At 43.2% G+C, this 27,156-nt stretch overlaps 1 protein-coding gene across 1 annotated transcript in view; it reads right to left on the reverse strand.

The window, feature by feature from the left end:
• Nucleotides 1-4,903: 4,903 nt before the first annotated feature.
• Nucleotides 4,904-27,156, reverse strand: part of SYF2 (SYF2 pre-mRNA splicing factor) — a 37,105-nt gene continuing 14,852 nt past the window's right edge. Inside the window, exons 3-7 of the mRNA XM_029589018.1 lie at nucleotides 26,312-26,437; nucleotides 14,239-14,356; nucleotides 14,041-14,131; nucleotides 12,323-12,421; nucleotides 4,904-5,878 (exon numbers count right to left, since the gene is read on the reverse strand). Coding sequence (XP_029444878.1) covers nucleotides 5,713-5,878; nucleotides 12,323-12,421; nucleotides 14,041-14,131; nucleotides 14,239-14,356; nucleotides 26,312-26,437 — 600 coding nt within the window. The 3' untranslated portion in view covers nucleotides 4,904-5,712. The remainder of the gene's footprint in view (nucleotides 5,879-12,322; nucleotides 12,422-14,040; nucleotides 14,132-14,238; nucleotides 14,357-26,311; nucleotides 26,438-27,156) is intronic.

Raw genomic sequence — 27,156 nt, forward strand, 5'->3', positions numbered from 1 at the left:
AATAACCGATTCACATCTACTCGTTCAAGACCTCTCATGATCTTAAAGACCTCTATCAAATCCCCCTTCAGCTGTCTCTTCTCCAAGCCGAACAGCCCTAACCTCTTCAGCCTTTCCTCATAGGGGAGCTGTTCCACCCCTTTATTTGGTTGCCCTTCTCTGTACCTTCTCCATCACAACTATATCTTTTTTGAGATGCGGCGATCAGAATTGTACACAGTATTCAAGGTGCGGTCTCACCATGGAGCGATATAGAGGCAATGTGACATTTTCCATTTTATTAGCCATTCCCTTCCTAATAATTCCTAACATTGTTTGCTTTTTTGACTGCTGCAGCACACTGAGCCGACAATTTTAAAGTATCATCCACTATGATGCCTAGATCTTTTTCCTGGGTGGTAGCTCCTAATATGGAACCTAACATCGTGTAACTACAGCAAGGGTTATTTTTCCCTATATGCAACACCTTGCACTTGTCCACATTAAATTTCATCTGCCATTTGGATGCCCAATCTTCCAGTCTTGCAAGGTCCTCCTGTAATGTATCACAATCCGCTTGTGATTTAACTATTCTGAATAATTTTGTATCATCCGCAAATTTGATAACCTCACTCGTCGTATTCCTTTCCAGATCATTTATATATGTATTGAAAAGCACCGGTCCAAGTACAGATCCCTGAGGCACTCCACTGTTCACCCTTTTCCACTGAGAAAATTGACTATTTAATCCTACTCTGTTTCCTGTCTTTTAACCAGTTTGTAATCCACGAAAGGACATCGCCTCCTATCCCATGACTTTTTCATTTTCTTAGAAGCCTCTCATGAGGGACTTTGTCAAATGCGTTCTGAAAATCCAAATACACTACATCTATTCTGATGCTCTGTTACTGCTTCAACTTAATCTGCTCTTCTGAAGCTCTGTTTCCAATCAATGGAACTGCTCTTTAGGAAGCATTTACTGTTCAATGTATTACTGTTCAACTTATTCCGGACTGTTACTGTTCAATGTAATTGCTCTCTTCTGAAGCACTGTTACTGTTCTTTTAATGCCCTTTTTTGAAGCATTGTTACTGTTCAATGTAATTGCTCTCTTCGGAAGCACTGTTACTGTTCAATGTAAACCGAACTGATTTGTAACTTTTTACAAGAATTTCGGTATATAAAATTGTTAAATAAATAAATAAATAAATAAATACATCTACTGGTTCACCTTTATCCACATGTTTATTAACCCCTTCAAAAAAAGGAAGCAGATTTGTTAGGCAAGACTTCCCTTGGGTAAATCCATGTTGACAGTGTTCCATTAAACCATGTCTTTCTATATGCTCTATGATTTTGATCTGAAAAGGCGATGGTTGACACAATATGACTAATCTGCTCTGCTAGAGACTGGAAATCTCTCTGTATCGCTTGCAGTTTCTAGCAAGGTCATTGGTTCCCAGATGGATGATAATATCAACTTTAGTCTTTGCTTTCTTCTTTGATCATTTTGACTATTTGAATAGCATTTCTGCTGGCCGATGATCCTGGGAGGCTTTTAACTGTAGTGTTTCCCTAGCTAAGAGTTCCAAGATTAGTGCCTCTGATTACAGAGTCACCCAGCCCAATGAACTTTTTCCTTTGGTTACTGAATGTATTATGGAATTTCTGTATGCATTGGGTTTCTGTTGTTAAACAGTTAACACTTGGCCACGGCTGTTCACTGGACACTGTATCTGCTATTGATTTTGAACAGACCCTCCCCCAAATTTGGCTAGCTAATTTAAGCTTTTTCCTTGGCTCTCCCCAAGAAGTTGGACTTCTGGCTGTCTCCTTCAATTGCAAAGCAGACTGAGGAGTTGATTAGTTGATGACCCCCTACAATAGACTGAGTCACCTGCCAATAGCTGTTTTAGCCCAACCCTTTTTTTTGGTATATCTTTTGTTTTTTGCTTAGACAAAGACACAGCAATTTAAAGCAGCAATATCTAGAAAAATAGAAAGGCTAGCACTACACAAAAACAGAGAAATAGCCCTCTATAATAAGGATAAATTAAAGTTATTCCTTAGCTTGTACATATTTTCAAACATAAGCGCACGCCAGGGGTCTCCTACAGCATAACTTTACTTCTGCTATGGAAGGCATGCAAGTCCTAAAATAAAAAGAACTAAAGATGTTAGCAGGTTTTAAGGGTTGGGGTTAACAGGGTAAAAGGTAAGGTAGTTAACTAGGGGGGGTTAGAAGAGCAAGGTTGCTTACCATAAATGGTGTTTTCCGTAGATAGCAGATGACGTAGCCATGCTGTCTGGGTATGTGTTCCGTGCCACTAGGTGGAGGAGCTCTCTCTAAGTCTAGTAAAATCTTTCATCTAGGAGCTCCCTCCTGCATGTTGCCAGGATTGCCTCAGGCTCCTCAGTCAGTATCAAAGCAAATAAGTTAGGTTAGAACTGTCCAGGGAGGCGGGCGGGCCAGCATGGCTAATTCATCTGCTATCTATGGAAAACACCGTTTACGGTAAGCAAACTTGCTCTTTTCACGTAGATAAGCATCTCAATTAGCCATGCTGTCTGGGAGTCCCCAGCTGATGTATTGAGCAGTTGTGTTATGTCCAGAGTGCTTGATTTGCTCAATACTAGAGGTATTGGCGGACAGTTCCTATGAAGGCTTCGTTTTTGTGGAACTTGTGCTCCTCTGAAGGATAGTCCATCCCATTAATGCGTCATCCGCTGCTTGTTTGTCCAAACAGTAGTGGGATGTGAAAGTGTGTAACGAGGATCATGTCGCCGTTTTACAGATATCTATGATTGGTACTTCATGGAAGTTGGCTATTTAAGTTGCCATTGCGCATATCTGATGTGCTTTTGGTGTTGCAGGTAACGTCTGTGATATTTGAGTATAGTAAAACTAGATGCATTTGGATATCCATGTGGATAAAGTTCTCTTTGTTACTGGCCGTCCTTGTGAATTTGGATTGAATGAAATGAAATGAATAGTTGGGATGGCCTAGTGGGAGAATCTGTGCGCTATTTATAGTAAGCCAGTGCACGTTTACAGTCTAGAGTATGCAGTTTCCTATCATAGCCATTGTGATGAGGTTTTGGATGAAACATAGGTAAGGTGATAGTCTGGTTAATATGGAAACCTTTGGAAGAAATTTCGGATGTGTCCGTAAGGTCAATTTGTCATGGAGAAATTGAAGATAAGGAGGGTAAAGAACCAGGGCTTGTAGTTCACTTAACCGTCTCACTGAAGTTAATGCCACCAAAGAGAGTACCTTCCACGAGAGGCAATGAAGGTGACAAGTTTCTAAAGGTTCGAACAGCGGAAGCATGAGCTGTTCGAAAACTGTGTTAATATCCCACGGCATGGTGGTTTCTGTAAAGGTGGACGTAGGTGCAGTACTCCTTTCATGAATCTTGAAACTAAAGAATGACATAAAATAGGCTCTCCATTAAGAGGGATGTGGTAAGCTGCAATAGCGCTTAAATGTACCCGGTAAAAATGAAGTGGCGAGTCCGTCATTCTATAGCAGATGAAGGTATGATAGAAGTTGTTCTGGTGAGCAAGTGAATGAGTCTTTCCTGTGGCTAAACACCAGGAGTTATAGCGAGTCCATTTTCTTTGGTAATTGAGCTTTGTGGAAAGTGCCTTGAAGACAGTAAGATGTCCTGGAGAGCAGGAGAGATGTTCAAATGTTGGTATGCGAGCCTCTCAATCTCCATGCCGTGAGGTGTAGGGAAGAGTGAAAGGGGATGTAGCAGTGATTCATTGTCCTGTGAAAGAAGGCGATCACTGTCCCCCAAATCTGCCCAAAATCTGGACATCCAACTACGTGGTCCAGATGGATGGCTCAACCTGGGTGCACAGGTGCAAACTGATCAGCGCCTTGCGCAAAGGAGTGTGTGCAAATGCCGCCGTGGTCTACCATGCGGTGTCCCAGAGAAGCTTGCGAGTGGAGCCTAACCCAAAAGGCTGCTCAACCCACCAAAGCTACTGTGACTCACCAAGTCCCCCACAGGGACGAGAACAGATGTTAGATCAGCACGCTGAGACTTTGAGACCAGCAACGGAAGACAGAAGTATCCCCAAAGTGGTTTTTTTTGTTTTGTTTTTTTAACTCTACCTGAACTCAACCCATCCCGGCAGAGTAATCAGTTGATCTCCAGCTGCGAGGTGAAAGCATGCTTTCATCACCATGCTTGTCTTCCTGCACCCACTAGACTCTCATCTGAATATCTTCTGGCAGCTAAGTCCTCACTGGAAACCAGCTACTGGACTGAGACCCTCGACTGAGGGAGGGACCACAAGGTATCACCTCAAGAGAAGGTTGCGTGATCAACACTTTCTCCTCCTTTCTTTTCTGCTCTTTTTTAAACAAGCGATCCCCAGTAGGGAGATGCACGTCCACCATCTGCTGGAGACAGAGAATACTGGCAGGCTGTCAGAGCAGGGGTATATATACCGTTGCGTAGCTTTGCTCCATCTCTTAGCTGCTGGTAAAGGTGCATAACCCACTGCTCATGGATTAACCTGTCTGAATGCTGAGAAATTCTGCTTTTATCAAGACACTGCTGATGAACCAGGTTAGTGAGGGAAGTGTTTCTTTTCGAACAACTTAAAACCTACACCGCATATTTTTCTCTCAGATTACTTAAAATCAATAATATAATTGGTCAGCTTCAGAGCACTTCAATTTCTCTGTTATTAGATTCAAGTTTGTATGATAACATTTTCCCCCACAAACAGAACAGAAAACAAAGAGAAAGAAAACTGGATTCTTAATGCAATATTTTGATGTGGTATCTGACTTATGATTTGCTCTTTACTAGCATTTATAAACAGTTTTAGATTTAAATAGCAAAGAAAGAAATTTGCGTTCACGTTCTCAAACCTAACAGTATTTTCTAAATATACAAACAAGTCTGAATCTAAAAGCATAACATTTTATTACACATTTTTAACAGTGCACTGAAAAGCTTTTGTTGAGCTTCCAAGTAACATGAATTTTAAAACATACACACTGAAACTAGGTTTTAACTTTATTTAAGTAGAAGCCTTTTTGCTACAAGGACATGCAACTACCACAACAGCACTAACCATAAACAAAAAGTCCTCAAAATGGAAATCAGTGGTTTCCAACCTGCTCCTAGAGGCACACCAACCTGGTCTGGTTTACAGGATATCCTAAACAAATATGCAGAGGACAGAGTTGCATCCATTGGAGAGCCTGTGTAAGAATATCTCTCTCATGCATATTCAGTGCAAATATCTGGAAAACTAGAGTGATGATGTGCCTTCAGGACAGGGTTAGAAAAACACTCGCGTAGATGACACCGATTATGAAAAAGAATAGAGTGCAGAGAACGCAAATTTGTTGTTGTAATTCTATCTTTATTCAGCCTCCTTTCTGCAGGGAAAGAAACGTTTTGAGATCAGTGTGCAATGTTCTTCCCCTACCAACTTTCCTATTTGGTGTTCTATCAACACAAAATTTGGAGGACTTGTCACAGGGGAACAGGAAGATTCTGAGTGTACGGGCAGGAGGCAGAGGTTGTTTCAGATCTACGGATATGTGTGGGCCCTGGAAAGTAGGCTGGACTAATTCTGAATGATCTTTGAAAAAAACAAAACAAAAAAAAAAATAAATTTCAGATGCTTCATTTTACTAAAAATGTAACTGTTGCTGCCAATCTTTATTACTGGCACTTTTATATATAAATTTATTCCAGAGCTTAGACAGCTGTTCCTCTTTCTAGGTTCTGCTTGATCTCTGCAGTGTATTTGCCATAGAACCTCTCTGCTTTCTTATTGAACTTGGCATTCCTCTCATTAATGTAGTCGATATCTGCATCATCATTATAAGCACGACGGCGACTGTATTTTTCTCGTTTCTCAATTCTGTAAAAAAAAAATAAGGTTTAAAAGTTACATTAAATTATAAGCTTTTTGTATAAAAGTTATAGTCATTCAGATAGAGGAAAACAGAAAAATGTCAGTGTCCTATCCCAGACACAAAACGGCACACAAACTCCTATACATTCAATTACAAAAAACTTTAAAGAGCTTGCACGATAATGTCTGCAACATTTTAAGCTCTTAATTTAAAAAATAAATAAATAAATAAAAATGAGATTGCCGGTGACTCATTGCAGTCATATGCAGAAGACATGAGGCTCAGTTTTCAACTCAGACTCGTGATCTGGAAGTACCATGAAGGCAGCACTCAAAACCCTTAATAAAGTTCCAGATTCTATTTTGTGCGCACAACATGCTGAAGAGTCCCAATATATAGAAGGTTCAGTCCTTAGAGAATTGGGGGTAATATTTTCTGTTTAATCACATGATATTCAACTATTCATCGCTTCTGACCAATCTATTGTTTTCTCAGTACCTTTTTTTGAGAGATGTTTATCTCTAATAAAGGGATGATTGATGAAGAATTGACTTTTGCTGAATATTCATAAAATCAGGCTGATAGAGGTGGGAAAGAAATAGCCCAAGTGGTTTAATAACTTCTTTGTTCTTTGAGGGGATTACATTGCCAATCCTACTTGAAGTTTGGAATCTTGGGGTATTTTGGACTCCAAACAAACAGTGAAGCCATATATTCGACACCAGGCAAAAGTTACATTTTATAAATTAAAACAGCTGAAACCTTTAAATTACTTACTACCAACTACTATGTTCACAACTGTTCTGCAGGCCCTAGTTTATGACATTTCGAGTATTGCAATAGCCTGGGAGTTGGTCTGCCAAGTAATTTGTTACATGTTTTGCAATTAGTCGAGAATGCTGCTGCTCGGCTTCTAGCAGCTGCCCATATACATGATCACATTATTCCAGTGTTACAGGAGATGATGCACTGGCTACCTGTAAAATATCATGCCCAGTTTAAATTGCTAGTAACAACTCAGGAGTTACTGTACTCAGCAGGGGCTTGCTTACTCAGGCATAGAGTGCAGTGGTACGAGCCTATATGCTCATCAAGATCTTCTGGAAGGAAATTACTGGTGGTCACCCCACTCGGGATTACAAGCAACAAGTTACTAGGGACAGAATGTTTCCTCAATAAAGCGGAAGAGGCAGGGGTGAAGTTTTTTAGGAAGAAATTAAAAGCTTTCTTTTAATGATGCTTTTAAGTGAGAATTTTTAATGGGGATATTCAGCATTAATCTGCTTACTTATGTTTTATGATGTATCCATTCTATTATGGATATTTTAATTTTTGTTAGCTGTACTGGACTAAGAGTGGAGGCTGCAGAATACAAGCTTTTTTAAAGTAAAATAAAATACTACTCTCATACAAGTGCACACTTACAGCTCAAAGGATAATACAGAGAAAGATACTGTTAGAAGAAAATGGTAAAATTCAGTTTATCCTAGATCAAGTCTGCAACCCAGTCCTCAGGCCATACCTATCCAGTCACTATACACAATGAATATGCATGAGATAGATTTGCATACATTAGGGGGTTGTGTGTGCAAGTCTCTCATATGCATATTCATTGTGGATATCTTGAAAATCTGACTGGCTCGGTGTGGCTCGAGGACTGAGTTGGGAACAACTGTTCTAGATAATGGATCTACACACACAGCTTCTAGTTTGCCCTATCCATACAGGTAGTGTGTAAAGCTAAATGGAGATCAAAAAGGCTAGGATATGTAAATAATGAATAAGTCATAAACAAGAGCATGTTAAATACATCTCTCTATATTTAAACCTATATGAGCACAATAACCATCAGATGCACAATTTGCACATCTCCTTTCCAAACCCCAAAATACCTACAGAACGTACACACCTGAACGTAATCTGCTTTGAAGTGCCAAAAAAGCAGAATATAAGTAAGCAAGTAAATAAATAAATAAATAAAACAAAAACTACACAAATGAATATCTGGTGCATGTCAAATGGGATAAAACTATCTATATCGATTTTATTATGTGCCTAATCATAGTAGCAGTTAAAAACAATTTTATTTTTACAGGACAACTTTAAGAGCTAGTTTGCTTCTGAAACTTGGGCTAGGATATATCCAAAATGCACCCATCTCAGTGAAATCCGAGTCTCATTTCCTTTACAGTCTAAGAGCTGTATTATCTACTAGAGCAGCGATTCTCAACTGGTATGTCGTGCACACTGGTGTGTGCGGCTCCCGGTATCCCACTACCCCAGTTGTGCTTCCCTTTACCTTTTTCCTGCCCCCGCAGGCCAATGGGAAGCCCCCTCTCTTCTTCCTGCTCTGCGGACCAATCAGAAGCCTCTTCCTTTCTTCCTGCCAGTGGGAGCAGGAAGAAGGGAGGAAACCTCTGATTGGCTGGTGGGGCAGGAAGAAGGGGGAGGGTATCACATAGCCCAGAGGTGGGGTGGTTTGAGGGGGGCTGGGATGAGTGTCAGTGTCCAGGCCAGTGGCAGCAAAGAAGCCTGACCCCGCCAAAGAAAGGCCACCATGGGCTGGCACTGCAGAAATTAAACGCAACGGTAAGCCACAAAGAGAAGAGGCCAGCCACGCCAGGATTTCCCAAAGCGGCAGTGAGCCAAAAACACGAAGAGGCCCGATGTTCCAGGGATTCCTCCCCCCTCAACACAACAGTGAGCACGGCAGAGCAGCAATTAAAGCAAAAGTGGCACTCAGCCACGCTGGTTACAGATGGGGCCACTGGAGCTCCTGGCAACCATAAAAGCAGGCAGATGGGGGGGGGGGGGGGGGGGGGAAAGAGGGCTGCAGAAGCTTGGGGATATCCCGGCAGCCAGAAGAAAGGCCTGAGTGCCACGGCATATTCTTTTTTAAATAAACATATGCTGCTTCAGTGCGGCTCAGAAGGCAGTGGCAGCACTGGGAAACCTGCCACTGTGAAATTAAAGGAGAATACAGCGTCGGGGCTCTATGCAAAGTGTATGTGAGACACAGACTGGTCAGGGAGGTGAGTGGTGTGTGTGAGGAAGACAGACTGGTCAGGGAGGTTACTAATGTATGTGAGACAGACTGGTCATGGGGTTTAATTGAGGGGGTGTACGAGTGAGTGACAGGTTGTGGGCCCTAAGGAAGAGAAGCGCGAGGACAGAGCTTCAGCAGCCATTGCTAGTTCTGATGTGTGCTTTTTAGATAACAGATATGATTTCCAGTGGACTAAACTTTTACAATAAGTTGTGTGCAAAAAGGCCCAGATACATAAGAAAACAGTTTGTGGTTCCTCTTGGCTAAGGTAGGGCATCAGGGGTTAGGCTACCAACCATAGGCTGCTACAAATAACCAGGTTTTCAGTCATTTCCAGGAGGGGGTCTGGGACAAACCTGATCTCAAGTGGCAATAAGTTCCAGAGGGTGGGGGTCAGAGCCTGTGAAGGTTCTTTCCTGATGGTTGAGAATCACATTTCTTTGAGGGCTAGCACTTTTAAGAGAGGTCATGCAGAAGTGTATGGGGCAAGTTGGTCGTTCAAATAGGGTGGTGCCAAGCCTGTGAGGACCCTGAAGGCCAGAAGTAGGGTTTTGAATATGGCTCAGCACCGTTGTCAGTAGCCAATGTACGGTTCTAAGGAGTGAGGCGATATAGTCAAAATTTACTGACATTTACTATGGCTCATGCAGCTTCATTCTGTATGAGCTACGGCAGTGGTCAACTTTTATGGACAGTCCAATATATAACGTACTGCAGTAGTCAAGGTAGGAGATTACACAAGCCTGGATCACCATTGCAAAGGCGGAGTCATCAAAAAGGGGGCAGAGCCGACACAGTTGGAAGAAAGCGGACTTAGTTATGGAAAGTATCTGGGCTCCAGTGGAAACTCTGCAGTCCAGGATAAAACCCAGGTTCCAAAACCTGATGGGCAAAGGGGAGAGCTGCTCCTTCTAAGGTCACCTTTGAGAAGATTTGGCTAAAGTCTTTTTTCTCAATCTATAGGACCTATGTTTTTTTGGGATTTAGTTTTAGTTTGTTGTAGTGCAGCCAGTTCAAGACTTTATCCAGGCAATTGTAAAGTCTTGAGATTGGCTGGGGTCTAAGCCAAAGGGGGCACAATAGCTGAATGTTGGTAGAGAATTTTGGAATCCTTGAATAGCTTGCCTAGCAGGGCCATGTTGATGTCAAAGGATGGAGCCCTACAGGAATCCATACAGTAGGGGGTGGGAGATGCGAGAACACCTGTCCAAGGGAGATAGTCTGGGTGCTCTCCTGGAGGAAGGATTTAACCACTCCAGTGCTGGGCCAGTGATACCTAGGTCTGTCAGACAGGTGATAAGGATCCCATGGTCTATGGTGTCAAATGCTGCCGAAAAGTCTAGGAGTACTATAAAGTGTGGACTTGTCGTGATCTATGCAAAATCTGAAGGTCATCGACCAGCTCACTAGTGCAGTTTTGGTGCTGTGATGGGGTCCAGGAGGTTGGCAGCTTGTAGAAAGTTGGTAAATTGTTTCAGGACTGCTTTTTCAATAACCTTGCTAAGGAACAGTAGTGGCCAGGTCGTTTGAGTCCAGGACAGACTTCTTTTCAATGTAGGTTTTACTACTGTTAGGAATGATCCTAAACAGAATGGAGAAAAAAATGGAAAATATATTATTGCCTCTCTATTGAGCAATGATGTGACTCCATGTTTAGTACTATGTTCCGTTCTGGTTGCCCCATCTCAAAAAAAAGACATAGTAGATCTAGAAAATGTGCAGATGAAGGGGACAAATCTGTTTCCTATGACCGACATCTATACAGGTTAAGGCTTTTTAGCTTGGAAAAGAGACAGCTGAGAAAGGACATGATAAATGTTTATAAAATCATGAATGGGGTGGAATGGGTAAGCAAAGAATGGTTATTTACCCTTTCAAATAATACTAAAACAAAGGGACACTTCATGAAACTAACACTAGCAAAGTACTTTTTCACTCAGTGCCACAATCAAGCTGTGAAACTGTTGCCAGAGGATGTGGTTAAGGCAATTAGCATAGCGGGGTTTAAAAGAGGTTTGGACAAGTTACTGGAGGAAAAGTCCATAAAACATTATTAGCCAGATAGATTACAGAAAACTGTTAATCCCTGGGAGTGAACAACAAGAAATAAATCTATTTTGGATTCTGCCATGTACGTGGGACCTGGACTGGTCACTATCAGAGACAGGATGCTGGGCTTAATGAACCTTGAACTGATTCAGCATGACATTTTTTTTTACATTTTTACCCATTCCGCCTCACACTTCTATTAGATTGTCTCTCAGTCATCTTTTCCAAGCTGAAGAGATCTAAATATTTTGTTTCTAAGGCTTTTTACTATTTTGTATCTATACGGAAAAAAAGCTTAGTGAATCAAGACCTTTGTTGGCTTAACTGGGAATGTGCCTTTTTTTTTTTTATTTCAAAGTGTCTCGTCAGGAAAAAGTACTTTTGGAAGTAGTTGGTGGTGTCCCCGTGAATTGCTCTCTTAGTTCCTCTGGGTTTTCAGCTGCAAAAGAGTTGTTAAGCAAACAATGTCGGGGTATTATGAGGAGTTCACACAAGTAAACATCTTATAAAGAATTTCTGCTTACCCGTGCATTTAATGTGTAAAACGCGATGTGAAGATGCGTGATATATAATACCAGATGTATCAGCAATTTGGATTCATCTATTTATCTTGAGTTTTATCATGATGTTTACTTTTACCTTTATGACTTATTATTATGGAATTTTTATTTGTCTTTTGGTATTCTGATATTTAGTTTCTGTGAAACTATATGTTTGTAATGATTCAATTTTATGTATGTATTCATGTACATCGCCTAGGCCTTTTTAGTGTTAGGCGATTAATAAATTTTATTAAATGAAATGAAAATGATGTATGTCTGTTTTGGCTCCATCAGGTAAGCCTGCTGTTAGAAAAGGACCAGAGTACACAGAGGTAGGTAGCAGAAGTCTGTTTTGGGGACTGCAGCAGGCGGGTGATAGGCCACAAGGGCCATAAAAGGGGAAAGACTTAGCAGCAGCTACAGAAGACTGAGTGGCGGTGGCAGGAGGCTGGGAAAGGACACCGAGCATCAGTAGTGGTGACTGGGAGGTTGGGTAGGACCTGACAAGCAATGACAGCAGCAATCAGAAGTACAAAATAGGTAGAAGACGCAGATGGAAATGCGGGGGTGGGGATGAGGGTGTGTGTGTGTCCCATGGAGCAATGATTGGATTTCAATTACCCTAGTAATTACTGAGTCAATGTCTCATCAGGACATGCTAGAGGTTACGTTTTCACTATAAAAGAGTGCTTCATGAAATAGCTGCTCCTAGAACAGACAAGAGGGATGGCTACTTTAGAACTGGTGCAAGGGTTACTGTGGAGGGCCCAAGAAGCAGTAACAACAAAAAGACGCGACTGATGATCACTTACTGTTTGTCAAGATCTGAAACCATTCTGTCAATTCCTTCCTTAGATGGCACATGAGTTCCATGCAAAAGGCTGTTTGATGTTGGATAAAATTCCTCCCCACTGAATTAAGAAAATATAGAAGTTAGTCACATCTAAAAATGGAAATATAACTCGCATCAGAACTAACCTGCAAAAGTTTCAATTCATTAGGAGATTTTCCCATTCTTGACCCACATGAAGATCTTTATAGAGCTCCAAAACAATCAGGAAAGTTACTGCTGTACAATTTATTTCTGGGTACTTGATTTCAGAGGTGGCTATAAAATCCTATTGTGATTTGGTAAATTATGATAAAAAACAAAACAAAAAGAAAAAAAAACAAAAAACAGCATCGCCAATGCTCAGTTCTACAGAGAAAAGAAAATGCTTGTTTGCTGATGAGAGCATTAGGTGCATGAAACTCACAGTAGAAAAACAATGTGACATTATAAGCTTTGTGCCCGTTGGTCCCATTATGATGGCATTACCTGGTCCTTGGTTATCACATCACAAAAGAGTGAGAAAGCCCGACATTCCACTAAATTTTGGGTAGAAGGTGTCAAAAAATGAAATTTAAAGACTGTCTACAACTGTGAAATTTTCACTGAGGCTCCATGCACAGAAGCAACCCAAGAAGCCAAGCTGGAGGCCTCACTCTTGCTGCTGCTGAAGAGGTGCCCCATTTATGCTATCTCAGCTGGAAAGCCAAAATTATGCCATTGCCAAAGAATCCCACCAGAAGCAAATCAGTAGTGCTGCTTCCTATTCCCTGCTTGGCATTTCTCTAGACCAGTGGTTCTCAACCCTGTCCTGGGGACCCCCCAGCCAGTTGGGTTTTCATGATATCCACAATTAGAGAAAAAGTGCATGCACTGCCTCCCATAACATGCAAATTTTCTCTCATGCATATTCATTGTGAATATCATGAAAACCCGACTGGCTGGGGGGTCCCCAGGACAGGGTTGAGAACCACTGCTCTAGACTGAAGCCAGACGGCCAGAGGTGACAAGTGTGCTCTCTTCCTGCCTGCCTGGGGAGAGGGAGGTGGAAGGAGGCCTAGTGGCAGCAGGTGATGGGTGGACAGGGAATAGAAGAGGAGCAAGATGGGAAACAGGGGAGAAGAGAGAGTGAGAAAGGCTGCTCTTTGAGATAGGGGCAGGCAGCAAAATAAGTTAAATAAATAAATGTCCCTTCCGCCAATGAAACCATTAGCTGTGGCCTGTGATAAAATGAGATCCCTTAACTAGGCTTTACTCTGTCAGATACTGACAAAGATACTGTTTTTTCTTTGGGCCTGTGAACCTTTGGACTCAGAATTGCTAAGTGCATGTGCCTGTGCATTTTGCACTGGGTGGGTAAAGTGGGAGGAAAGCAGTCAGATTTTCAAGCTCCCAGCAGTTTTAGTTTTAAACAAGACAGATGTCACAAAATGAACAAGAACTTGGTAGGATTCTGCACTATTTTGTCTATTTACAGTATCGCAGTACAGTTACGAAGGCAGGAAAACTGCAAAAATCTGAAAAGACGAGAGGATACTCTCCAAATGGAGATGTATGTAATAAAATCCATATTGCTCTTAGCATATTCTAATAAGCTAAAGTACTTTTACTATAATTCTACTTAATTTAAACTTAGAAGAAATACTAAAAAGATTTACAGTTCATTAGAGAGAGAATAACTTCAAAGCACGCTTAACTCACTTCTGTTCTCTTTGCTTTCCATACTCTTCCATGTCCGGTTTAATCTGTCTGGTCAGCCTCTGATACTGACGCAACTGAGCAGCTGCATAATCTTTAAAAGAAAGGCAGTCGTGTCCATGAAACGGTAATTATGATTTTCCAGGTTATAAGAATGCTCTGAAAGCCTTGGACTGAACAGTTTCATGTTGGATTCCTTACCAGAGAATCCTAAATCTGGATTTTTCCTTTTCTTTTTCCTTTCCCATTTGTCTGCATCTTCGGCACTTATTTCCAATAATTTTACTCGCTTATAATCTTCTCCTTTTGTTGCACATTCCTAACACATCATAAGATGACAGAGCACAAACCTGCTGTTAATCTCCTTGGAAGAGAATTCATTCTCTCTAGTGGCATGCATATCCTCCTCCAGAAATCAAGCACTAGACATAAAATATTACCTAACCACACAAGAACAGTGAGAAAAGGTTCAGCACCCAAAGATCAAAGTACTATCCTGTTCCCTACTGATAAGCAGGATGAAGGAGCGCTAAGGAAGTAGTACTCTGGGAAAAGAAATAAAGAATGTTGCAAAACCTAGATTACTATTTCATTCCATTTATTCCCTGAAAGTAGTGAGACAAGACAGCGACGTTTAACCCTAGGGATTACAGCAGGTTCTCATTACGAGAGAAGATCTCTGTAATAAAATCTTGGACTAAAACCTAGGAGTTAAGCACACAGACTCTGAGCACGACGCAGAGATGTCAAATGCTTGCATGAGCTACTGTACTACAGGAGTGCCCATGAGCTACAGTGAAAAGTCCAAAGGTTTCAATAAAGAGATTCTGCTTGACAGCATTTTTTTCACACGGATTCTGACATAGATGGGATCATAGATGGGATCATTTAAACAGTCCTAACATGATGGCTACTGCTGCACCTTAGTCTGCCTGCACTGCATTCCTCAAGGTCTATAGGGCAGCAAGAAGGAACAATTAGAGGTTACCTTGCTAATTTTCTTTCCTCAAGTCCTGACTGACCAGTCTTCACAGTAGGTTTCATCCCCCTATCAGCAGATGGAGGCAGAGTTCCTCTTCCCTGAGGCCCTCTCCTATATAGGCTGGTTCAGGAGGGAAGGCGTCAGTAAGTTCTTGCCCAAGCTGGTGCTATTTTTTTTTTTTTAATTTGCCTTCCAATCCTTGTTATTTCCTGAAAGTTGTCTTCTTCTTCTCCCCCGGTCACCCAACTAAGAAGGGAAAGCCAGGTAGTAGTAGTTGGAGGGACCTCCTGGGAAGGCAAGCCACCTGCTTGTTGCCTCCCCCCCACCACCAAAATTTCTCTCTAATACCTTAGCCCCTACACCTTGAGGTAGCCTGAACAAAGAAAAATCAAATAGGAAATTAAAGCATGACCTGATTCTTGGCCAACAAACAAAAGAGACAGGGCCAGCCCTGGTCAGCCCTGTTGTGTCTGTCGGTCTCAGACAGCTTCGCCCCTTATGCCTCACCTTGTTCTCTGCTCCTCCCGCTCACCTTGGGAAGATGGTTACCGCCGCGTCTGCAAGCCACCCTCTCCGGCATCCCCAGAACGGCTATGGCGTTGCCTCCCACCATGTTCCTCCCAAGGGCCTACTAGGGTGCGTGCGCTACCCACGTCTTTATTCCAGCAATGGCACGAACCTTGGGGGCGTTCCCCTCAAGTGACGTCACGCCATCCGGGTATATAGCCTGTACTTGTTTGCTAGCTCATTGAGTTAGCAACGGATTGGTTTCGGCCGGTCTAAGCTACTCTGCCGCTTCCGTGCTGCCACTGGAAGCTCTCTCTCTGCCCTTTGGGGTATTGACTAATCTGGGTACTCGCTCCTTGGGGGCCCTCTGCTTTATTTCAGGTACCTTACTGGGACCAGGTACTCGCTCCTCGAGGGCCTGCTCCATCTACTTCAACCTGGTGGAATCGCCAACCTACAGCTACCATCTAGTGAGTAATCTCTCAGTCTGTCTCATCTACAGCATTGCCTTACCTGGGAAATCTACACCGGAATCCTCTATACCAGCATGGTGAGACGGGTGCCCTCTGCCGAGGGTCCAGGGACTGCTACCTCTGGATCATCTCACTACTGCCACCGCTGGTGGTACACATCAAGCTGTATAATAGAAGAGCTAAATTCTGTGTTTGTGCGTCCTGAGTCTAGCCCAGTACTGTGGCTCCCCATGGGGCTCCTCCCCGTGGGCATGGTCATCTGCCACAGTAGCCAAGAATCCACCCAGACACCGCTAAACCATAACAGGCCCTTGCCCCTCACACCGAGGGATACAGGTTCTCCTTCTCTTTATTTCTTCCCCTCCCCCCCCTTAAGGGGTATTCCTGCCAGCGGTCTCATGTGGCTTTTGCCCAGGGCACTGCCTCGATGGACACCGCCATTGATCCTAGTACTTGTAGATAAGCCCTTAGCTTGGGCTTTCTGGAGGATAGTAAACTTTCTACCTGCTGCTGTAATTTGGCTATTCACTCTACCAGGAGGATTAGTGGCCCCCTGCATGTATCGAAGAGGACCCTTAGATACTTTAACATCTGTGATTGGTCTAAATGACCCTCGAGTCTGTTCACTATCCACTCCAGGCTTTCTAGTCGTCGCAGGTCTCTCTCTGTTGCCTCGACCCCTTCTTGCCTTAAGTCTTCCCTTATCAATCAATCATCTAGGTAAGGATGGACTCAGATTCCATCCTTGCACAAAGAAGCTGCTACTACCACTAAAACCTTCGTGAAAGTTCAAGGTGCTGATGCAGAGCCTGAAACTGCTAGTAATGGCCTAGGAATGCAAAGAGTAAAAACGTCTGGAAGCTCTCCTGCATGGGAATGTGTAGGTATGCTTCTGTTAGATCCAAACACGAGCGAAATTCGCCTCTTCACACTGCCAGTTTGACTGTGCCTAGGGACCCCAACCTGAAATGCGGAATCCTCAGCATCTGGTTTACTCCCTTGAGGTCCAGCACTGGGCAGTAGGACACATCCTTTTTTTGGCATTATGAAGAAGATGGAGTAGGTGCCATTTCCTCTTTCCTGATTGGGGACTGGGATAATGGCTCTGAGGGCTAGTAATTTGGCAACTGCCTCTTGAACTGTTTCTTCACTCCACTGTATGGCGACGGGATAAATTGTTCTTATACTGCTCTTTAGTTCTGGGTATTACCCCTCTTTTATAATGTCTAGTACCCACTGGTCTGTAGTTACTAAGATCCATTCATGATAGAAGCTTCTCAATCTGCCGCCTACCTGTGGAAGCGCTGAGTGGACCCTCACACCATCATTCTGATCCTTTGGGGGGCTGCCCTCGACTGCCCAAGTCTCTAGAGCTGTGCCTGGCTCTTTGAAAGGGCTGCCTGCAGGATCTTGCTTCCCCACTGGGCTGGAACCTCATCCACCTAGTCTGCCTGGTGTCCCTGGGGTGTTTTCTGCCTCCACCCCCTCTCTGTGGTCTCCTGATCCAATCCTCCGGGAGCTTTAGCAGTTTGGTTTCCAGGCTCTTCATGAGAGACCCTAGGTCCTTGCCAAACAATTTCCCTTTAAATGGGAGTTTACTCAGCTTGACCTTGGATGCTGAATCTGTTCCCCAGCTCTTTAACCATAAGAGGCGCCTAGCCATCATGCTTGTCACGGCCTGCTTGACTGAGATCCTAATCAAATCGTAGAGGGCATCGGTCACATATGCCACTAGGACTCTGCTTGTGCCATCTCCTGGTTGCTGGCACCTTCCACCTGTCCTGCAGGTGGCTGTAAAGTGCAGAGCAGAGCTCTTGTTGCATATCCCCCGCAGATCGATGAGCATAGAGCTAGGCTAGACAGCTCGAAGTCTTTCCTGAGAATCATCTCAATCATTCTATCCTGCAGGTCCCTAAGGGTTGCACCTCCCTCAACTGGGATAGTAGATTTCCTGGAGACCACAGGCATCGCTGCATCAGCTTGGGGAGGGCCAGGAGGTTGTCTCTCCCTGCCTGATCCATTACATAAATCTTTCCAAATCCTTTTTGCTACCGGTATGTAACTAAGTCTGGCTTGGCCCACTCCGCTGAAATCATATCCTGGATTGTGGAATGTATGGGGAATGCTTTTACAGGCTTTATAATGCCTGTGGGGATAGGGTTACCTCTTGTTTTACTGTCTCTGGGATGCTCTTCATCAAGCCTGAGGACTTGGGAGACCTTGGAGATGAGGGCGCCAAACTCCTTGGCCCTAAATAGTTGGACCGCCGAGTCATACTGATTGGGTCCCGGATCCAGCTCGTCTGAAAAGGGCTCGGGTATGGGTCTGGGCCTTTCCCTTTCCTTGAGATCCAGCTTCCTTTTCTTCTTATGAGGTGGGGGTGGACTCAGGGAGTCTACCTTTAGGGCCCCCTGAGCCCATCAGTTTTCCCTTCACTTCCCTGTAGGCCTTGTGCATTAAGAGCATGAAACTGGAAGAGAACTCCCCGCCCCCCCCCCCCGAGGCCATTGGGAAGGAGGCGGGAGCATGAGCAGCAGCGATGTCGGAGGCAGTTGCAGGTGTTTTGGTGTTGGTTGGGGTAAAGGAACTCAACGGGCCTCCCTTGCTACCCTCTGCTGGGCCCCCCAATGGCAAGCCATCGCAATTGCAGCAGAACAAGTCTGCCACAATCGGGACATGCCATGCGCCGCACTTCAGGCACTTCCTACCTCTCTCCATCTTACCTGCCAGCGTGGGGCTTCAGGGGACTTCAGGCTGGGTCCTGCGGTTTTAGGCTCAAGGCTTACTTACCACCCCCACTGTTGAACCTTCCTTTCGTTGCCAGGAAATGCAAGGCCAGGGGTCCGATTGCCTGTGTTGAGGGAGAGATAAACGACCCTAGGAGGGCCGTTGTCCTGAGATGTTCCCCGACCCGGCCCAAGCACTTCCCTGGGGCAAGCGACCTCAGGGGGGGGCCGTCGCCCTTGCCTATTCTTCCTGCCGAACCAGCTCCAACTAGCATCTGATGGAGGCAGAGAACTACTGATGCCTTCCCTGCTGAACCAGCCTATATAGGAGAGGGCATCAGAGAAGAGGTCTGGAACTCTGCCTCCATCTGCTGGTAGGGGGACGAAATCCACTGTGAAGACTGGACTGGCAGGACAAAGAAGAAAGCTCTTTTATAAACTTTCATACAAGCAGTACTGAAATAATGTGCAATACTTCAGAAGTGCAACCTGACAACGAGTAATACACTCATCAATTAAAAACTTTTAAAGTTATTGTTCAAATTTTAGTTTTTTGTAGTTCCCCTAACCTCCTAGGAGTAGCCATCTTCGGAACAGAACAGTGTCACTGATGTCCTCATACATTGGCTATGATGTCACATATGACATCACATTCAATATGAACCACTAATTCCATTCCATGTGAGGTCATTTGGGACACTGGAGCTCAGGAGACTTACAGAGTAGATGCTTAAATAATTTACATTACACTGACTTAATAGAAACAGTTTTACTTGACACAGAGTGAGTAATATTACTTGCCATATAACCTTTCAGAACATTTTTTTTCTTTGAAATAGGTGGAACAGATACAATGCTAACTCTAATACTTGGATTCCCATGTATAACCCGAAACAAAAAACTGAACATCTTTTTTTTTTTTGAGGAAGACAATACAAAATTGATGACCAATAAATATAGAGAAATTACTACTTACCTGATCATTTTCTTTTCTTTATTGAGGCCAGGTTAAGAAAAACTACATCGCAGCTTGGCAAATCTTGATGGGAGACAACCATCCATAACAGTGTCTGAGCCTAGTGGAATGAACACTAACCTGACTAGGCAACGGCTGCTCAGCATCCACATAAATGGCTGTGATAACCTTCTTAATCCAGTGGGCTATCTTAGCCCGCGAAGCTGGCTCACCCCATTTACTCCCTCTGTGGAGTATAAACAGCCGGTCTATCTTCCTGACAGGTTTAGAAAACTACAGTCCTCATGATATAAAATGCAATAAATCTTTCACTTAAATATTAAATCTTAATGTAAAAAAATCTTGGATTTATATAAATGTGAGAAAATGGAGGAAGAGACCTCAGAGCTATGACATATCACTTGCTCAACAAACTAAGAATGGCACTGTTTGCAAACATTGGTCAGAAAAACCTCCATCCATCCACGAAATCTTTAATCATCACAAACCTTGATTTTTACGTTTTTTTATTTTCTTTTTTATATATAAAAAAGAGAACTTATCTTGGCATAGTTTTTATCTTCAATCAAAAGTATCAGAACAATATACCGCCAGACATTGGACAATCGTTTTGCCTACTAGGCTGCCTCAGGGCGGAACTGTTTCCTTCTAATCCAAAAGCGCTTATAGTTGGAGCAACGCTCTCATTCACTGCTCAAAAACAATGTTGAAAAATGTTGATTAAAGATTTCATGGATGGATGGATGGAGGTTTTTCTGACCAATGATTGCAAACATAGTGACATTCTTAGTTCGTTGAACAAGTGATATGTCAAAGATCTAAGGTCTTTTCCTCCATTTTTTCATGTTTATATAAATCCAATATTATTTACATTAAGATTTAATATTTAAGTGAAAGATTTATTGCATTGCAAGTTGTTTTTTTTTCACTTGCCCATTATGTTTTTTTGGAGTACCTCATGATATGCCGTTTGAAACCCAAGGTCCGTAACAAGCGACATTCATCCACTTCTATCTCCCTGCCCAGAGTTGGCAGGGACTGATTGATTCTAGTGAAATCCGAGGTCACATTTGGCTAAGAGGACAGAACAGTTTGCATCTGGACTGCTCCCAGAGTCTCTCGTCAAGACCGTTCCCGGCAAGATACAGCCTGCAATTCAGAAACTCTACACGCAGGACATTGTCCTCTAGTACCCAACCTCAGGAAGAGGCTATGCAGTGGTCAAAAGGTGGGACCTGCCAGAAATTCAGAACAGATTAGGACTCCATAAGGGTACTGGCACCACGAGGGGGGGATGAAGATGCTTCTCTTCTTTCAAGAACTGTTCCATAAGCAGATGGGCCAACAAGGATTCACCATTCACATGATCTCAGAAACAGGCAAAAGTCACCAACTGTACCTTCAAGGAATTAAGGGCGAAGTCCTTATACAACCCATCCTGAAAAAAAAAACCCAAACTGAGCAGGATTTTAAACGAATGAGGATGAATCCTTCGTTCCTCACACCAAGGCTCAAACACTCACCGAACGCAAACAAAGGCTAACGAAGTGAATAACTTGTGCTCAAAGCAAGGTGGAAATCACAGTAGTGGACTATCCAAGCTTCAGAAACCGAGCCCTCTCAAGGACCATACTGTAAGACAAAAATCAAGTCCAATCTTTGAGAAGAATAGGCCCCTGATGGAGCAGATCCCTGTGGACCGGTAATCGGAGAAGAGAGTCAGACAGAAGCCTCCAGAGATCTGCATATCACAGCCTCCTGGGCCAATGTGGCGCCACAGAAGTACCAACTCCCTTATGTCTCTCAAACCTCCGAATCATTCTGCCAAACATGGGCCACAAGGAAAATCCATATAGAAGCCTGCCTTCTGTCCACTCCTGCATAAGGGCATCAATGCCCGAAAACTTCAGTTCTCCTGCAACTGAAGCAGCGAGGAACTCTCGCCTTTGTGATGTCACCAGCAAGCCTAAAGACAGGAGGTCCTTGAGGCCCACCTTGAGGTGGAATGCTTTCTCCTGGATTCAGACTGGTTCCCTTTCTCCTGGATCTAGACTGTCTGCTGAGAAAGTCGGCTCTTACATTGTCTATTCCTGCAATGTGTGAGGCTGAGGCCTCTTGATGTACTCTTGCCAATTCCATGAGTTAGGCTATTTCCTGCAACACTTGCTGGCTCTTGGCTCCTGTCTAGCAATTGATGTAAGTCACTGTCGTTGCATTGTCAAACATCATTTGGACTACTCGACCCTGCAAGCAGTTGCCAAATCGCAAGCATGCCAACCGAATGGCATGGACTTCCATCCGATTGATGCTCCAGAGGTACTCCTCTGTTCTCTAGCACCCCTGTACTCAACTTCTGACGGTGAACCCCCCAACCCTGGAGGCTTGTATCTGTCATGCATAGTAGCCAGTCCAGTGTTCTTAGGGGAATGCCCTTCATTAGATGATACGCTTGCAACCACCACTGCAGTCGGATGCTGATCTCTACCGGTAACTGAAGTTGTATCAAGTAGTCCTGAGACCATGTATTCCAATGCGTAAGCAGTGTGTGCTGAAGAGGACACAAATGCGCCCTTGCCCACGGAACCATTTCTCAGATGGCTATCAACTCACGCACCTGTAGATAAAAACCACACGACTGGTCGTATTTTTTCTGTCAATAGTCGCACCTGTGCCATCAGTTCTGAATGCGGACCCCCAATCGGGACACCTGCCTTGCTTTGTGTCAAAAACGAACACCTACATACTCCAGTGTCTGGGATGGTTGCAGATTGTTCTTGGCCAAGTTTACCACCCAATCTAGTTTCTTCAGCAAGAGGGATCACCCTGCCTGAGGCCTGAAAACTCTCTTACATGGCTCTTGGCTCAAATTAGCCAATCCTCAACATACAGGTGGATCAGATCAGAATGCCATCCTCTCTCAACACTGCTACTACCAGCACCTTGACCTTGGAGAAGGTTCTGGGTACGGTGTCCAAATTAAAGGGTAGTGCTGAAAAACTGATAATGTCACTCCAAAACAGTGAAAAGCAGAAAACTGTTGATGCTCCAGCTGAATGAGATATGCAGATATGCCTCTGACAATCCAGAGACTTCAGAAACTCCTCCAACTCTACTGCCATTATCAGCGAGCGTAAGGTTTCCATTTGGGAACAAAACGCTTGCAAAAGCCGATTGATTCCCTTAAGATCCAGGATGGGGTGAATAAACCCCCCCTTCTTGGATACAATTGCAATATTGGCCCATATTATCTGGAGACACAGGCAATGGGATCACAGCCCACAGACTGAGGAGTCCTGACAACTTTAACTCCACTGTCTGTCTTTTCTGTGGAAAGCCGCAGGAGACACCAAGAAAACATCCTGAGGAACGCTGAGAAACTCCAGAACACAGCCATCTCTTATCACATCCAGAATCCACTGGTATATCCACAGATATCACCTCAAGAAAACCCAACTGAGAGAGGGACTATAAGGTATCACTATAGGAGAGCGGGGCAAATTAATTTCCTTCTTTTCTCCTTTCATTTTCTATGTTTATATTTTTCTTTTTGAAGCAATCCCCAGTAGGGAGATGCACATCCACCATCTGCTGGAGACTGAGAATACTGATGGGCTGTCTGTGCAAGAGTATATATATGCATATGTTTTTTTAAGGAAGATGAACAAAGGACCATGAGAAATGTTCATTATTCTAAGAAACTCAGCTTTCTTAGCATTCAGACAAGTTAATCTACACCAGTGGGTTATGTACCTCTACCAGCAGATGGAAATGGAGCAAAGCCAATGTCATGGTTTATTTCCATCTGCTGGTAGAGGTACATAACCCACTGGTGTAGATTAACTTGTCTGAATGCTAAGAAAGCTGAGTTTCTTAGAATAATGAACATTTCTCATACCTCAGACTGGTATAGCATAGGCTGTACCAATATCTTTGTTGAACTTTGGTCAAGTTCCTCATAGGAACCTTGGTATTCTTAGTTTTGCTTGCTTACCATTTCCCATTCCCTACTAAGAAGCAAGCATAGTTGACAAGACTTTTGGGTATCCTGGATCACTTACAGGCAAATGCAATATAGCTTTACAAGCGCTTGGACATGCATTTTGGGCACGCTTCCAAAACACCTTAAGCAATGAGGGGATTACTATGTCCAAACCAGTGCATAGCTAATAGCACTCATCACAAGTAAATTGATATTGATGAGCGCTATTAGCTATCACCTACCTATGCAAAAATAAAAATAAAATTGTGAATCCCAGGTGCACATTTTTAGTCTCAAAAATTAACATCTGCCCTGGAGCAGGTGTTAATTCTTGAGTAGCCCCTAAGGCTAACAGAAAACATTGCTTTTCTGTAGTTCCTCTAACTTAATATTGTAGCAATATTAAATCGGAGGAACCGAAAAAAGGAATAAGTGAAAAAAAAATAAAAAACTGGCCAGCAGTCAGTTTAGGAAAACAGATGCTCAATTAACAACGTCCATTTTCCTAACCCTTGGATGTGCACAGGTTAGGAAAATGGATGCTCCAAAATTGGGCGTCCATTTTCCTAACCCGCACTGACAGCCACCTCTCCTGGTCACCTGATCCGAGGAGGCGCTAAGGACGCACAAATATCCCCTAGCACCTCCTTTTTATCAGGGCATCCCATTTAAATATTAAATCGGGTGCCCAGGAGAAGTGGATCGGTGCACGTTAGGAGAGCGAGCGCTCAATTATGAGTGCCTGTTTTACACGCACAGATATTGCATCAGCCTGATAATGTCTTAACTTTTGCTTCATCAATCACAAATCTCTACCCTTTCACTCACTGTATTCCAGCGTACCATATGTGTGAACCCACAAAACCAAAGACAATTGTTACACTGGTAATTAATTTATAGAAATTTATCTCGCCAAATATGTGTAGGCCCCTCACTCACAGGGTCTGTCAAAGACATACAGACTCCTAAATCGGTATAGGGCCACCTTGCTTTAATTATAAACGATTTGAATTTTTGCAATTTTTACTTTTTACTTAAAATGTCAGGCAAGTAAACGATTTAAATTTTTGCAATTTTTCATCAAATGTCAAGCAAAATAATCGCTACTGGGCATTGAATCACCGCTGTTCATAGCATAAAGGTATCTAAAAGATACGAGAGGAACCGCAATACTCATCTGTTGCCAGTTTTGGCTGGTCTGCCTCTCCCCGACAACGCGCGTGTTTCGAACCCGAAGTTCTGCCTCAGGGGGATGTCCTTCTATATCCAGTATTCAAAGCAGCATTGCCCGACTTTCAAAACGCGATTAGCCTCCTTCACTCAAGAGCGGCTAAATGCGGCCGCTGGAAAATGAAGATAGCTTTAAAGAAGCCAAGAAATTGAGTGAAGGAGGCTAATCGCGTTTTGAAAGTCGGGCAATGCTGTTTTGAATACTGGATATAGAAGGACATCCCCCTGAGGCAGAACTTCGGGTTCGAAACACGCGCGTTGTCGGGGAGAGGCAGACCAGCCAAAACTGGCAACAGATGAGTATTGCGGTTCCTCTCGTATCTTTTAGATACCTTTATGCTATGAACAGCGGTGATTCAATGCCCAGTAGCGATTATTTTGCTTGACATTTGATGAAAAATTGCAAAAATTTAAATCGTTTACTTGCCTGACATTTTAAGTAAAAAGTAAAAATTGCAAAAATTCAAATCGTTTATAATTAAAGCAAGGTGGCCCTATACCGATTTAGGAGTCTGTATGTCTTTGACAGACCCTGTGAGTGAGGGGCCTACACATATTTGGCGAGATAAATTTCTATAAATTAATTACCAGTGTAACAATTGTCTTTGGTTTTGTTAACTTTTGCTTCACCATCCATAGCATCCCAAAATCCTCCCTAAGGTACAACTGTGACAGCAAGAGACAGACTGTATCGTATTTATCATATTAGCAAGCATGACCAGACAGAGAGCTAGCCACCTTCCCATTCTGACTTGGGGGTTATAATCCTAGGAGTAGTGCTAGCTTTCCTTTACCTTCAGTGGACACAGCCTCACCACACCTATCAAGATGAATGAGAGAATAAAAAGATAAACAATACACAATTCTAATAACCTGGCTAAATATTTTACAAATGAAGTGTCAGGACTCTTTATCAGCTTTTATCAGTTTCAGTTAGAAATTCTTTTTATGGCAATGGCAGATTCATTATGTCTAAAAAGCAAAGCAGACAGCTACCCGAATTTTGATAGTATACACCAAGAGTTTAATGAAATGTTTCAGTGGCTTGCTAATCTCTCCTTTTATGGGTTAAATCGCCAGTGTAGATATAACAAAATACATACGTGTTTTCTGGGAGAGGGCGAGGCCAAGTGCTTAGAGTAACAAGCAGGGAACCAAGAGAACTGGGTTCATGTCCTTGTGACTTTAGGCACGTCACTATTGCCTGTCGCCTCGGATACCTGCTTAGACTAGAAGGTCTTTTAAACAGGAATTTGTACTGGTATGTAATTTGTTGTAAGAAGCTTTATAAACACTAGAACATATCCTCATATGCACACAACATCAATGCATATGAAGATTAAGCGTAGTTTACACAATGGCCTTTCCTTTACCCTGAGCATTGCTTGGTCAATGTTTTACCTTCTTTCTTTCCTCTTCCTTCAGCTCCCACTCCAGTCGAGCTTTTTTTGCTTCCCAGTTTGATGGCAGTTTCAGTCGTTTGTCTTCCTCGACAACTTCATGGTGATTTAATTTCCGAGCTTCATTCTGTAAAACATAAGGGCAGAAATAATGGTAAACACAGAAGCCACAGCTAAAATGTTACTCCTCCTCCATTCCCCCGCTCTCTCCCTCCAAAAAAAACCCCCCAAAAACACTTATCAATGAATTTCAAAGGACCCACAAAGGACCAAAACAACTAATTAAGACAAAGGAAACAGGGTAGGGGATTTCCATTTGTAATTTCTGAAATTCTCTCACTTACCAGTGAGTGGAAACTCCATCTTATGGCAACAATTTTGAATTATCTCTCTCAAATCGGCAGATTTGGCTTTTTTTTTTTTTTGGAAAATACATTTCTACTACATGCTGATTACACAGACTACATGCACACAAATTGGACACAAGTAAAGAAAAGGCTGAACTGGCACAACTTGCTGGATACTATGCTCAAATCTGCTTGTAAGGGAGACCAAGATGGCTGCTGCCTGAACCGCACGCTAAGGAAACTCTCTCCTGGATTTCTTTTAAATTTGGTTTCCTGATTCGAAATGCCTCATACTTCAAGAAAGTCTAGGTTAAGGGAGTTTCTGAGTTCTTCTCCCTTACCTGAACAGCAGCAGTCCCGGATTGAATCCTTTTTTGCATCCCCCCTGCAAGTAGCACCAAAAGGGAGAGCCGCTTTGGAGTTAGACGCTGAGCGAACACCGACTCTGATGGCTGAAGATGTGTCACTCAGCCCCGGTGTGCAGATGGCGCCTTTATCT

The sequence above is a fragment of the Rhinatrema bivittatum genome, chromosome 2 (assembly GCF_901001135.1).
Source record: "Rhinatrema bivittatum chromosome 2, aRhiBiv1.1, whole genome shotgun sequence".
In the NCBI taxonomy this organism is placed as follows: Eukaryota; Metazoa; Chordata; class Amphibia; order Gymnophiona; family Rhinatrematidae; genus Rhinatrema; species Rhinatrema bivittatum.